Here is a 14,680-nt window from a genome sequence, read left to right as displayed (position 1 = left end):
AAAATGATATATAATTATGCACTGATCAACGATGTCAATGTCGGTGAATGTAGCATCAGTTGCTATGATGATGTGTTTTGTGTTGTTAAAGCAGTTATCGTGAAATACCATTGTCGCCATAATATAGTTACAGTTTTGGCCCACATATACAAGGATTTGGCTCCAATTCACATTTTGGAATTACAAAAAATGAAATTGTCAGCTTGTGTGGATTTGGGTTTAGCCAGTATGGCGTTATGAGTCTCTTCAATTGTCGAAGAGGATGTGGAGCTGTAATCTTGTTTCTTTGTTTGTTCTTTAAAAATATACTATGTTTTGTATTTTAGTTTTCGTCTTTCGATATGGATTTACCGTTTCTGCCATTGCACGGTGAATCTGTATTGTAAATCTAAGTACAAGTGCTTTTGGTGCTAAATCGAGGATTTAAGTCTTTTATTTTATTTTATATTTAAGCGTAATTCTATCAAGATCAAATCAACATGTAGTTGTGTTTGGTCATTATTGGAGACGTTGTACCTATCTTTAGCTTATGGCTGCTTTGTACTTTATTATGTTTCATCAATAATTACTATCGCTTTTAAAAAAAAAAATTCATATATATAAACCCAATTACGTTTATTGCAAAAACAAAACATTATTTATTATTCATTGATGAATTCAAACTTGAAAAGTAACTGATAAAATTGACACACTAATTGGGACATCTCCGTACATGGCTTCAAATACAAATATCTATCTATTTTTAGGACCCATGCTTAACCAGCATTTGAACTTCAACAGATAATATATCATCCCTAAGGAACCCCTTTGAAGGGTCATTTTGTTGGAATTTTAAAAGATTTAAAAAATTTAACCGTTTTATTTATTTAATTATCTTTATGTTTTATTTTATTTATTGTGGGGGTTATAAATATTTTATATTCAGGTTTTATTTCTGGTTGGTGAATGCCTTAATTTTTTGGTTGGTGAACTTTTATGGTTGGTAAAGGTTACATGTTTTGGATGCCTATAAAAGGTCACTCCTCCTTCACATTTGAGATACACACAGTACACCATCAGAATATCACATACCACAATCACCACCATAAACTAATTCTCTCCTTTTCTATTTTTATATATATTCTCTACTTTACATTATTATTTTGGCAATGGTTCTGTGACTTGGATACCCATATCCGTCTATGAACGTGCTCATAGCGGATCTTGAGTTTGTGTACAAGGGGTCGTATCTTGGAGTCTTGTAGACCGTCAGTACCTGCACGTAGGGAGGCTACAAAGGCTTTAGGACAGCGTCTTTGACGTGCTTCACCGTACCAAACTCACCTTCTTACTTATTATTTATTTTCCTTTTACTTACCTATTATTTTGTTTTCTTCAATTTCATTATACCTTAAAAGCTTTCCTATTTATTTATATGTTATTTATAATATAATAATGTTTTGTATTTGGCTTTACGGAAAAGAAAAACTATATTGTATATATTTTTTATAACAATCTAAAGCCTTTGTATGTTAAAATCATTTTCTTTCCGTACTGCTATAGGTTCTTTGTAGTTTACAATTGTTGCAATTCAATATCTATATTTATAATATATATATATATATATATATATATATATATATATGTAAGCTCTGCACAGTTTAATTTTACAAAATATTTATTAAGTGTGTTTGGTAAAAGGCGTGCTGGTTTGAAAATATTGGTGTGACCGTGTGATGATTTGAATTTATTGTTTGAACAACCAAATATGTTCTCAACCTTTTGCTCAAAGACCTGTTTATCCATAAGTTTCAAAGTTCTATCAAAATGTATTTTTATCAGTTTGTTGGTTAAACATAATTATTGGTTTGTATAATTTTGAGGAAAAATTATTTGTTTTGTTGCATCTTTGTCATGCTATATATATATATATATATATATATATATTGCACAGTTCGTTTTGTATACTTGAAACTTTGCACAGTTCATTTTGTTGTTTGGGTTTCGGCCTTTTTCAAAATTAAAAATTAAAACGCATTTGGCCGATTTATATCATATGATGCTATATACTTTGAATTATTGAAATTGTGACTCTTATGATTATGCTATTATTCCTCTAAATTTTTATTCAGACATTATTCCTCTGTATAAATTTTAGTTATATATTTAATTTGTGATTTGCAGTTGTAAGTTATTCAAAGAACACTTGTATTTTGAAATTGAGAGTTTGCCTTGATGAAATTTAAGAGCCTATTAATATATTGTCTTTAATTAATAATTTACATTACACTGACCATTCATTTGGATTGACTAATTGATATTTTGTAAAGTTCTGCAACTTATTTTATTAATATGTCTAATTAATGACCTTATTTCAATAGCGTTGATATATTAATCATATTATTGCTGATTTTGGATATCAATTATCTTTAGTTTTTGGAAAATGGATCAAATTACGTTATGTGTGGTGTCTTTCGAGTATTTTATATAAATGTACATATATATTGCACTAACGATTGTGTTCAAGGTTTATCTTATTTATGGGAATAGAGATTTGCGTTATTTTCAATTTGGAGTTATGATGGAATCGGTATCAGGGGTCCAATATCATGTACCACAAGATAAGTTCTACCAATTAATACTTTATCTTATGCAAGTGTGAGCATTGCTATAAATTTATGTGATTCGAAGAAATTAACTTAGTTTGAATTTTGTGAATAAGACAATACAGAAACTTATCATTTGGCACTTGTTTAGTTTTGTCAAATTTTAAATAAATAAATAAATAACCTGAAATGGAAATGGAAAGTGGAAATCTGTTTCATGATCTTATCTACATGGTCCCTTTGTTCTTTACAAATCAGAGTTTGTATTGTGTCTGTTTATTGTTTTACTTAATCTAGAAATGTCAATTCATGAGTATGCTTTTTCTTGATTGCATACACTTACACCTTTTCAAAACACAAAAATACTTTTTCTTGTTGAAATTAATTTTCGAGATTTGGCCTAATGGTCACACTTGTTTTCAATTCCTACATTTTTTTTGGCAATAAAGTTGCTAATAATGTTGGGTGATTATTGCCCTTAACATGGTTATGAACTTAATGAAATTTTGTGCTAATACCTTCTTTGTTTTAATTCGGAAAAAAAAAACTGCAAATTAATTTAAATTGATTTGATATTAGCATTTAATTACTTTTAACGTTGGATTTTTATACACTATCTTTATGTGGTTTAATGTATTATGAAGGAATAAAGCATTATTGGTCAACAGACAATTAAGTTTTCCTTTTATGAAGATAACTTTGATTTGAATATTCAATTGTTGCATTTTCGCAAATCGGTATACTACTTACTTTGGTTTCAAATTCTTGAAGTTGTAGTTTCATTTTGAATTCAAAATCTAATATTGCGTCAATTTTAGTTTTGGCCTATTGTGTATTCAATTGTTATATTTATTATTTATTTTCATTTATAGATATTAATTTTTGTGAAAAAGGGCAGAGAGTTATGTGACATTATTGCAAGTTTTATTGACCCTAATTATTCTTTATTTGCTGACTGTCATTGCTTTGAATTTAGGAGAAAAACATACAGTTTTTTTTTGGTAGTATAAATGCATTAGTTTAATATACCTTGGTCTAATTTGGGAGGCAATCCACTACTATTTAAAACCTTAGCTAGTTGACTGATACATAAATGTTGAGAATCAAAACTTTTATATTTGTGGAGAAATTATATTTTATGCATATGCATATATGTTTCAAAATTTCATTACTTATTTTATGTTGAGATTAATTTCCCGGATATAAAGTATTCCAATATGCTATAATTGGTTTTGGACGTTAGTTTTTTTTTGTTCGAAAATTGGTTAATTGATATTAACTTATTTAGAAGTTTTGCATTGCACATTCAATTACGAGATAATTTTATTTACTGCAGCTTTAATTTCAAAACTTTAGTGCCGCAATTGCATATTATCAATTTTAGGACGTTTAGAGATTTATGTCTGGCAACAGTTGTTGATATTGTTGGGTGTTTATTGCATTTAACATTACTAAACATTTATGCAATTTAATTACATCTTTGTTTTAATGCCTTGGAGTCTTTTTAAAGTTGCCAACGCCTATATGTTTCAATTGTGCAATCCTTCATATTAGTTACTTGAGTTAATCTTGATAAAATATATTAAGTGAACTAATGTTCTTTTGAGTGTGAAGTCTTGATAGCTGCCACATTGAGTTAATTGCCAGGAAGTGTACTTTGTGAAACCTTCTGGAGAAAACTGACATAAATGATAAATTATATCACTGTAAGCGGCATTTAATTTTGAATTTTGGTGTAAGGTTTTCAACCCGTAAATCCTCTAAAGTATTTTGGCATATCTTACGAATTTAAAATTAAATATAAATTTAGTATAATCTTCATATATTTTGCAAATTCCCTTAAATTTGTGGGGGTTGAGTTTTCCTTAACTATGTAGGTATTTGTTGTAATTTTTGTGGGTATTTCAAATACAAAATTAATATCAATATTTTTTTTTTTTTGAATTTAATTTTTAGATTTTGAGTGGTTTTAATTACCTCTTTAAAACTAAAGTTATGTTGTATACTTATTATAAAAGTTTTGCATTCTTAATTTATTTCATTTTAAAAATAGTGTAGACAATTTGTGGAAGTTGAACTTTTCTAAATGGGAACTTTATTGCTGTAATTTTATTTGTTACTATCATTAAGCAATTTTTGCTTTTATGCTGGAAAATATTAGATTCATTTATGTAGGCTTTCCTTTTCTCTTTCCCAAAATTTTGAGTGTGTTTTCAATCTTTATGCTCTCGTGGGAAAGATTCATTACATTCATTTAGTGACATAATAATTTTATATTTCCTTGGCGAACATATTGTGTCATGTGTGAAATTTGTTTCATTATGAAATGTTATTATGAGACTAATTTGTCTTCAATTTTGATATGAAAATGTGTGCAACTAATGATTACCTTGGTATAAAATTTTGGTAGAGACTTCTTATTGTCTTATAGGTTCCTATTGAGAATCAAGAAGATACAATTTCAACCTGGATATGCGATCATGATTTCAGCCACTTTGAGTGCACAAAAGGGAGTAATAGTATCCTGAAATACTCAGTGTTTATAGTTAAATTTATTTAAAGAATTAATTGTTATATTGTTGTTCATAAGTGGTAGCAGGTGTACTCAAAGTTTCATGGACTTGAGAGGTACTCTTGATCATAAGATTTAATGTATGATGTTTTTTGTTATACTTAAATGTATACCAATCCGTATCTAATTTCCGATTATACTGAGGTGAAATCCACTAATCATTTGTGTGCAAGATTGTGTAGGAAATATTTCCAATAACATGCAGGTTTAGAGCGCGCTAAAACGAAGAATAAAGATATGACCTACATTATATATGCCTTGTGAAGGCTAGTCTTGATATGCATGCCTCGTGGAGGAGGCTATTAATGCAAAATGTCGAGGGGGATGTGCTTAAGCCCATAAGGGAGTCACCTAGGGAGGTAACCCAACTTCTGTGATTGGAGATCCCATGAAGGAAGTTCAATGTGGTAGAAACAATCCATATTGCGTGACTCATATAGCACTCATAAAACTATGGAGATATCCTTGAGATATTCTTCTGCTCATCCCTAAGGCAAAAGTGCTATTTTATGTGACGTCAGGAAGGGATTTATCCCTGAATGAGTTTCGAGGCGGGCAAACTCCCGCAGGGTGCAGGTCACATGTACTCTTGGAGAACTCACCTAAGTGAGAGACGTCGTGAGGCCGCGACTATGAGAATTGGGCTATTCTCTAGTAACTCTCATGAGAATCAAGATGAGCGCATGGCCATAAATAGCGCTACCCCGCATCCAAGTCTCAACTAATACTATGTGTGGGATATGTTGAAGTTTGGTCAAAGGTGCCGAGTTCAATACTGTGTACACTCAGGTTCCTCAAATGGAGACTATCATCACTAAGTGAAGGTTCAAGCCCGGAAGGCACCTACACCTATTACATAGTATTATATTGCCATATATATTATATATTTTTCACTGTTTTTTGTCACGGTAAAATTTTAAAAATCTTGTGGGGGATTGTTGGAATTTTAAAAGATTTAAAAAATTTAACCGTTTTATTTATTTAATTATCTTTCTGTTTTATTTTATTTATTGTGGGGGTTATAAATATTTTATATTCAGGTTTTATTTCTGGTTGGTGAATGCCTTAATTTTTTGGTTGGTGAACTTTTATGGTTGGTAAAGGTTACATGTTTTGGATGCCTATAAAAGGTCACTCCTCCTTCACATTTGAGATACACACAGTACACCATCAGAATATCACATACCACAATCACCACCATAAACTAATTCTCTCCTTTTCTATTTTTATATATATTCTCTACTTTACATTATTATTTTGGCAATGGTTCTGTGACTTGGATACCCATATCCGTCTATGAACGTGCTCATAGCGGATCTTGAGTTTGTGTACAAGGGGTCGTATCTTGGAGTCTTGTAGACCGTCAGTACCTGCACGTAGGGAGGCTACAAAGGCTTTAGGACAGCGTCTTTGACGTGCTTCACCGTACCAAACTCACCTTCTTACTTATTATTTATTTTCCTTTTACTTACCTATTATTTTGTTTTCTTCAATTTCATTATACCTTAAAAGCTTTCCTATTTATTTATATGTTATTTATAATATAATAATGTTTTGTATTTGGCTTTACGGAAAAGAAAAACTATATTGTATATATTTTTTATAACACATTTAAGGTTCGCAATGGCATAAAATCTGACCAACCAAAAGTGTTGTCCGAGGACAGGAACCAGTGTTTGCCTGAAAACAGAAAATCAAATTTGTAGAGATTTTCCAAGTGAGACCAATGACTTAATAAGTTTATAATTAGGAAGATACAAAAATAGGTACCTGTTCGTTTAATATGGTGTAAATTAAAGGCTCGATCCACTACCCGGAGGTTGAATTCTACATAAACGCTGGGAAGGGTGTACAAATCGTCGGCCGATCGTAAGTAAAGTGATAGTGATATGTCCTTATCTTGCCCGTATCCTTTTGGATAAACACATAGCTGCCTACAATTAGTAGAAAAAATGATCCCTTTTAAAAAACCAAAAATAAAAATAAAAAAAAATAAAAAAGGATATTGATCTCTCCAACAATTTAATTGAGTGAAAGTGCATACCATTTTCTTTCTCCCAAAATGATCAGATTTGGACATAAGTGCTCCAGCCCAAATTGTGACGAGAACTTTACCAAATCATAACAGAAAATGCTCGTGCGGCGAAGGGAATTGTGTATCGGGGAAAGAGATTCTCTATAACTCGTCCTCTTATCCGTATTAACAAAAACCTCCGCCCCAAATGTGCAGCAGTCATTCAGAAGGTATCCCTCAGAAGGATGCTCGAAAGTATCGCGAGGGAGAAATTTTGCAAAACCCACCTCCGTTGTCACGCTATCAAATAGGCTTAATTTTCCGGCACCATCTGCACGTACGTCAACATGCAAATTCAAAGTTAATTAAGTACATGTGTGTGTGTACTTAAATCAGAAATAATATTATAGTAGAGTCTTCACCTTCGACGGTAAAATACTTATTCTGTTTCTGATCAAATACAAACAATCTAAAAGTGGCATAAACCTCTCCCCCGCCACTAATACCATGGTACTTTAATCTCAAAGAACGCTGGCCATTCAAAGAACCAACGTTTGATTTCGCTGTTGCCAAGTAGAGGGAGATGTAACAATGTCCATTTATCATTTGATTTGGGTAAAGTGACAACCTCCTGCAATACAAACTTACAAGTAATTATACATCTTAAGATTTGCTTAAATACAGTGCAAAACTTCGAGTTTATGCATGTATTCATGTATCAAATTATAAAAAGAAATAAATCTTGTGATAATAATCAAATGATTATAAGGTTTTCGACGAGATTTAAAAAGTACAACAGTGGGTGGGATTATTAATTTATTAACGGGTGGGCTAGCTAAAGTTATTAGTTTAATAATCTAATAATAATTTTCTTTTTCACTTAAAATTTCTATTGTTTTTCTAGAGATAAAAATCATATAACTGATCGGTTCATAATTGTATATCATTTTGTACCCTTCTAGCTTATGATTTGGTTATGTTTTTGAGTTAAACTTGTGCTTTTAATCCTTTTTGTGTTTATCTTTCAGTTCATTGAGCTTTAGGTAATAATGATGGCTTTAGAGAGCATAATTCATGCAATTCAAGCATGTTAAGGCCTAATTTGGATGAATGGATGAAGAGCTTAAAGACAAACTCATTTTGGCTACAGCCCCCTGCCAGTCCAGTTCCGTAGGTCATATTGCAAGCTTTGTTTCAACAACCTACATAGCTCGAATGAGGCCACATTCTTCATGAAAGTTGTTCCAATTGGTGTGTACTATAACATATCCAAAATTCAGCCCCATTGGATAAATCTGGAGTCCGTTACCTAGCAAACACAGAACCATACTCAGGATGGATCTTATCAGCGCGGAAAATGAGTTAGCAATTTGTTTCGGCCTTAACTTCTTCCTCCGACCTTGGATTGGCCCAAATAACATATGGCTGGAAAGAAGACATTCTGAACTTCAATTTAGAGTGCTTAAAGTCCTAATTTGATTAAGAGAAGCCCAAGTTGTAAGCCCTTGAAGTTGCTGGTCATGCTGACCTCAGCATGTGCTGGTTGGATGCTTGGTCATGGTGAGCTAGGTATGAGCTATCATTTCTGGTTGGAAGCTTGGTCATGGTGACATGAAGATGAGCTAGGGCTGCTGGTGGGATTTAGTGGTGAAGTGCATCAACCAATTCAAGATTTTCTAATACAAGTGCATCACCCATTTCAGATTTTCTAATACAAGTGCATCAACCATTTCAGATTTTATAATTCAAGTGTTGTATGCATTAGTCTTATTGAATTCTGATTTTCACTTCCCCTAGGCCTATAAATAGGGAAATTCTCTAAGCTTGTAATAACACCCCAAGGGGGGGAGCTCTCAAACACTTCTCTAGAGCTCCCTTCCCTTCTCTCCCTCAAATTCTCTTAGTTTTTCTTTCTAGTTTTCAATTGTTATAATGAGATCTTTGTGCTGAAATTCTCCTTAAGTTTTTCCAAGTTCTACTTAATTTTCATTGTTATGTAAATTCTTTTCTTTAGTTTCAAGTTTGATTAGTTTCCAAGTTTCAATTATGGTTTTTGTTCTTATTCATTATGCTTATAAGTTAATATGCTAGTTTAAATGATTGATCACCATTTAGGCTTGCATGTTAGCTATCTTGGTTTGAATTAAGAGTAGACACCATGCTTTAATTCGAATTGAACTATGAATAGGAAGAGTATGTATGGACATTCGACAACAGGGATTAGATACATACTTGGTTGTTTAAAATGTTCTTCTATGCTTAATGGGTTCCTAATGCTTAATTTTAGGTTAGACAACAAATGATCAAATTAGGGAATTAGGAACACAAGGTTATGACCACACACCATGGCTTAATCATACTTTAGCTAGAATCAATCCATTAATCTAATTGAACTTGGGAACTTATCTGCTTGAGTTAGTTATTTCTTTCTTCCTTGTTTTATTTATTTCCTTTCTTTTTCATTTCTATTTTGTGTAGGAAAAATGAATTGGATCTTTCAATCACCAATCCTCGTGGGATCGACCTCGCACTTACATATGCTATACTACCAAACGGCTCGTGCACTTGCGAGTATCACAAGTTGAGGATGCAACTGAATCCATTTTGGTGCAGCTGTATCTACGCAACAAGTTTTTGGCGCCGTTGCCGGGGATTGGCAACATAGTTTGGTTCTATTTCTTGTCCCTACTTGTTTTATTTTTATTTTTCATTTTCATGTTTTTCTAGACAATTTCAAGTTTTAAAGTTAATGACGTTAATGGACAAGTTGTGTTTGTAGTCCAACAGAAAAGGACAATTGCCCAACAAGCAAGAGAACTGGGTTTAAGTCCCAGCTTACACAACCCATTGGTGCTTGTTGCTTTGAAGCATGGAATTGGATGTGTGTTGATTTTCCTTTTCATTTTAGTTTTTATTTCCTAATCCTTTTAATTCCATTTCAAGTTTGTGTGTTTGTTTTAGCAATGTAAATAGCTCAATAAAAATGGAGAGAGATGGCAACTTCAAAGATAGGAAGTGTGGAGTAGTGGGAGAAGTCGCGACCTCCAAATGCATCACGCTCGACCTAATCGCTTCAAGGGGGAGCATTTCAATCCTTTCTCTTTACTTGTTATTATTTTAAATTTATGTTTCTTTTTTTATAAAAATTTAAAAAAATAAAAAATTTAAAAATTTAAAAAGATTTTTCATATAAGCTGACTTATGGTAACTCCAGTGAGCACTTCCGTCAATACAGTGTCTAGGAGTTCTTTAGGCGACACCTTCGGTGTCTAAGAAGTTTGGGTTTTAAGCGGGACCATTGTGACCCCTCCAACCTTCCCGGATCCCCTGGCTGTGTTTTCTGAGACCCTTAACTGGTCATCCGTGAGTTGCTTATATATTCATTTTTATTTTTTTTTCTTTCTAAACCTTCTTCTTAACTTTTCCCCTTATCATTTACATGTTCTCAATCATCTTTACTTTGCTTTAACATTGAGGACAATGCTTCATTTAAGTTTGGGGGTGCTGGAAAGTTTTTTAGTTTGTGTGTTTGTGTTTGAAAACGTAGGCTTCTTCATTGCTACAATTTTTTTTTTCTGCTACTGTTTTGAAAGTTTGGTCCGCGTTGTGTTCTTCATTTTTTCATGCTGAATCCAACGACATAAAGAACGTTAAATTTGACCAAGTGGTTTGAAAGTTACATGTCAAAACAGATTATATGTTGAAATTGAGCAGAACAGCAATTTGAAACCTCACGTTTTTCTTTCTGTTTCTTTTCTTTGAGTCATTTTCAGTTTTCCTTCCCACACCAATGATAAATCATGAGTCTAACTTCTAATATCGCTCTTAGGAATTTGATAAGCATTGTGTTAGGTCTGAATCTTATTCTTTTGCTAGCTAAGTCTCACATAATTATTCTTGAGCTTTCTATGCACTTTAGCCATGATTATACACCTCTTGCATGTCTTACCCAATTGTATGCATTTTTGCTTGTGTGATTCACTGGAATGTTAAGTTATAACTAAGATATGATTTAGGCCATCTTTGTTATGCCTCTTTTTTTTTTTTTTTTTTTTTTTCCTCCATCAACCTATACAATACATATTCCATTGTAAACCCCTTTGTGCTCAAACACTTAGCAATTTCTTTCTATCACCTTATCATCCATTAAACATCCTACCATCTAGGGAACATGTAGAGTATGATTGTATTTCAGATTGTATTCAAGGCAATAAATGAGCTATAAAAAAAAATTGAAAATAAAAAGAGAAAAGAAGTGTGGCCAATGTAGTCACGACCCTAGGGTGATATAAGGAGAAATAAAGGTGATCTAGGGTAAAGAGCCGCAAAATTGGGCCAAATATTATACAAAGTGTGTAAATGTCAAAATCAAATTGTGAAGTGATTCAATTGCAAAATCTGGTATTGTGAGCTTTTCAATTTATGTGCCTTACATTTCAAATGTCAATGATCTTGTTTACATGATATGCTCTACTTTGTTCCTTAGACTTTGTGTTCCAATATCCATTCCTTTTCTAACCATTACATTACATCCATGAGTAAAGTCCTATTGATTTTGGTTTAGCTTGGCAAACTTGTGTTCATTCTTGCAGGAATTCATATCGTTGTTTGATAAGCATGAGTTGTATCTTCATGGCTATTTCACACACACACCTTGAGCATGATTTTTGTGAGATTGTGGTAGCACTTGAATAATGTTTAGAACTTCCTTAGTGCTTGTTTTGTTCCTTGTTGAGCCATGTCTATGAAGTTTAACATTTTTGTCCGGTTGGAAGGTTAACGTTTTTGTTTTTTTTGTTTTTTTTTTGTTTTTCTTAAGAACTAACAAATCTTTTAAGTTTTCTAATTACTTTGTTTTACAGAGTCAGTAAAACGTTTGTGGGTATCGTATCTGTTAAATCCTCAGGAGACACAACTCCTCCTACTAGGGATGCCTAGAGGTTTAAAGGCTTGTTGCATACGCTCAATGCAATCGAGTTACCTACGAAAGTGGTCTAGTTAACTTCTTGTTTTGTTTTTATTTTATTTTATTTTTATTTTATTTTATTTTATTTTTTCTTTTGTTTTGCTTGAGGACTAGCAAAATCTAGGTTTGGGGGTATTTGATCGGTTCATAATTGTATATCATTTTGTACCCTTCTAGCTTATGATTTGGTTATGTTTTTGAGTTAAACTTGTGCTTTTAATCCTTTTTGTGTTTATCTTTCAGTTCATTGAGCTTTAGGTAATAATGATGGCTTTAGAGAGCATAATTCATGCAATTCAAGCATGTTAAGGCCTAATTTGGATGAATGGATGAAGAGCTTAAAGACAAACTCATTTTGGCTACAGCCCCCTGCCAGTCCAGTTCCGTAGGTCATATTGCAAGCTTTGTTTCAACAACCTACATAGCTCGAATGAGGCCACATTCTTCATGAAAGTTGTTCCAATTGGTGTGTACTATAACATATCCAAAATTCAGCCCCATTGGATAAATCTGGAGTCCGTTACCTAGCAAACACAGAACCATACTCAGGATGGATCTTATCAGCGCGGAAAATGAGTTAGCAATTTGTTTCGGCCTTAACTTCTTCCTCCGACCTTGGATTGGCCCAAATAACATATGGCTGGAAAGAAGACATTCTGAACTTCAATTTAGAGTGCTTAAAGTCCTAATTTGATTAAGAGAAGCCCAAGTTGTAAGCCCTTGAAGTTGCTGGTCATGCTGACCTCAGCATGTGCTGGTTGGATGCTTGGTCATGGTGAGCTAGGTATGAGCTATCATTTCTGGTTGGAAGCTTGGTCATGGTGACATGAAGATGAGCTAGGGCTGCTGGTGGGATTTAGTGGTGAAGTGCATCAACCAATTCAAGATTTTCTAATACAAGTGCATCACCCATTTCAGATTTTCTAATACAAGTGCATCAACCATTTCAGATTTTATAATTCAAGTGTTGTATGCATTAGTCTTATTGAATTCTGATTTTCACTTCCCCTAGGCCTATAAATAGGGAAGTTCTCTAAGCTTGTAATAACACCCCAAGGGGGGGAGCTCTCAAACACTTCTCTAGAGCTCCCTTCCCTTCTCTCCCTCAAATTCTCTTAGTTTTTCTTTCTAGTTTTCAATTGTTATAATGAGATCTTTGTGCTGAAATTCTCCTTAAGTTTTTCCAAGTTCTACTTAATTTTCATTGTTATGTAAATTCTTTTCTTTAGTTTCAAGTTTGATTAGTTTCCAAGTTTCAATTATGGTTTTTGTTCTTATTCATTATGCTTATAAGTTAATATGCTAGTTTAAATGATTGATCACCATTTAGGCTTGCATGTTAGCTATCTTGGTTTGAATTAAGAGTAGACACCATGCTTTAATTCGAATTGAACTATGAATAGGAAGAGTATGTATGGACATTCGACAACAGGGATTAGATACATACTTGGTTGTTTAAAATGTTCTTCTATGCTTAATGGGTTCCTAATGCTTAATTTTAGGTTAGACAACAAATGATCAAATTAGGGAATTAGGAACACAAGGTTATGACCACACACCATGGCTTAATCATACTTTAGCTAGAATCAATCCATTAATCTAATTGAACTTGGGAACTTATCTGCTTGAGTTAGTTATTTCTTTCTTCCTTGTTTTATTTATTTCCTTTCTTTTTCATTTCTATTTTGTGTAGGAAAAATGAATTGGATCTTTCAATCACCAATCCTCGTGGGATCGACCTCGCACTTACATATGCTATACTACCAAACGGCTCGTGCACTTGCGAGTATCACAAGTTGAGGATGCAACTGAATCCATTTTGGTGCAGCTGTATCTACGCAACAATAACCTACGCTAGTTCCTCGATTGCAAGGCTAAATGCTAATTTCCCATAAACTTTAGCATAAAATAAATATAAATTAAATGCAACCAAAAAACACATATTATCAAAATGAAAATATGTTCAACAACATAATTGAAAGTGGAATTTAATTGAAAGTGGAATCCCTCCTTCTTTTGCATAACGGAGAGACTACGTTAGTAGATGACTGGAAAAACCCACCATTGGTGACCGCCAGCTTCAAACGCATTAGATTCGTACTTTTTTGCGAGCGTGGTTGATAATGAGGAGTACGACTTTATTTCCAAGTTAAAGTGATGTGGTGAAGCGTCTCTTTTGTATGTTCTCATCGCTTCAATATCTTTACAAAAAGCACAAGAAAATTATAGCAGAAAGCTTCAATGAAACCAAATATGTTGTAAAAAAACATAGAAAACGGAAAAGTTAGGAGGGTTTAATTTAGAGTTTCAAACAACTTATTTAATTTTTTACTCCATTGGAAATCAAAAGACAAAATGCATGTCATGATTTTATGGAGAACAAAATTGTGAGGACAAAACATACCACGTCTGTTCGCCATTGCAGTCCAGTGCCAACTGACCGCGGATTGGTAGTTCAGTACAGAGGCAGGAGCACCCACACATACATACACAAGAGAGAGAGAGAGAGAGAGATGGAGGAAAGACAAGAAACAATAATTCAA

The 14,680-nt window shown here is 33.0% G+C and overlaps 1 protein-coding gene across 1 annotated transcript; it reads right to left on the bottom strand.

Annotated features, from left to right (window-relative positions):
* Positions 1-706: 706 nt before the first annotated feature.
* Positions 707-14,680, bottom strand: LOC110755435 (uncharacterized). Its single transcript, XM_088247801.1, has 7 exons — positions 14,542-14,680; positions 14,200-14,338; positions 7,594-7,802; positions 7,202-7,502; positions 6,928-7,091; positions 6,771-6,837; positions 707-821 (listed from the first exon to the last, which is right to left on the bottom strand). Exons 1-7 carry the CDS (start codon positions 14,555-14,557, stop codon positions 743-745), a joined length of 975 nt encoding a protein of 324 aa, XP_088103927.1. The 5' UTR covers positions 14,558-14,680; the 3' UTR covers positions 707-742.

Source organism: Prunus avium, chromosome 2 (genome assembly GCF_965620075.1).
Source record: "Prunus avium chromosome 2, drPruAviu1.hap1.1, whole genome shotgun sequence".
Lineage (NCBI taxonomy): Eukaryota > Viridiplantae > Streptophyta > Magnoliopsida > Rosales > Rosaceae > Prunus > Prunus avium.
This window is presented reverse-complemented; position numbering and strand designations above follow the sequence as displayed.

Excerpts from the sequence above, each read along its gene's own strand:
- LOC110755435 (XM_088247801.1), bottom strand. Across the intron at positions 7,803-14,199 it reads GAAGCTGGCGGTCACCAATG|GAGGTTGTCACTTTACCCAA; the intron begins GTGGGTTTTTCC and ends TTTGTATTGCAG. Across the intron at positions 822-6,770 it reads TTTATGCCATTGCGAACCTT|AAATGACCCTTCAAAGGGGT; the intron begins AAATGTGTTATA and ends AAAATTCCAACA.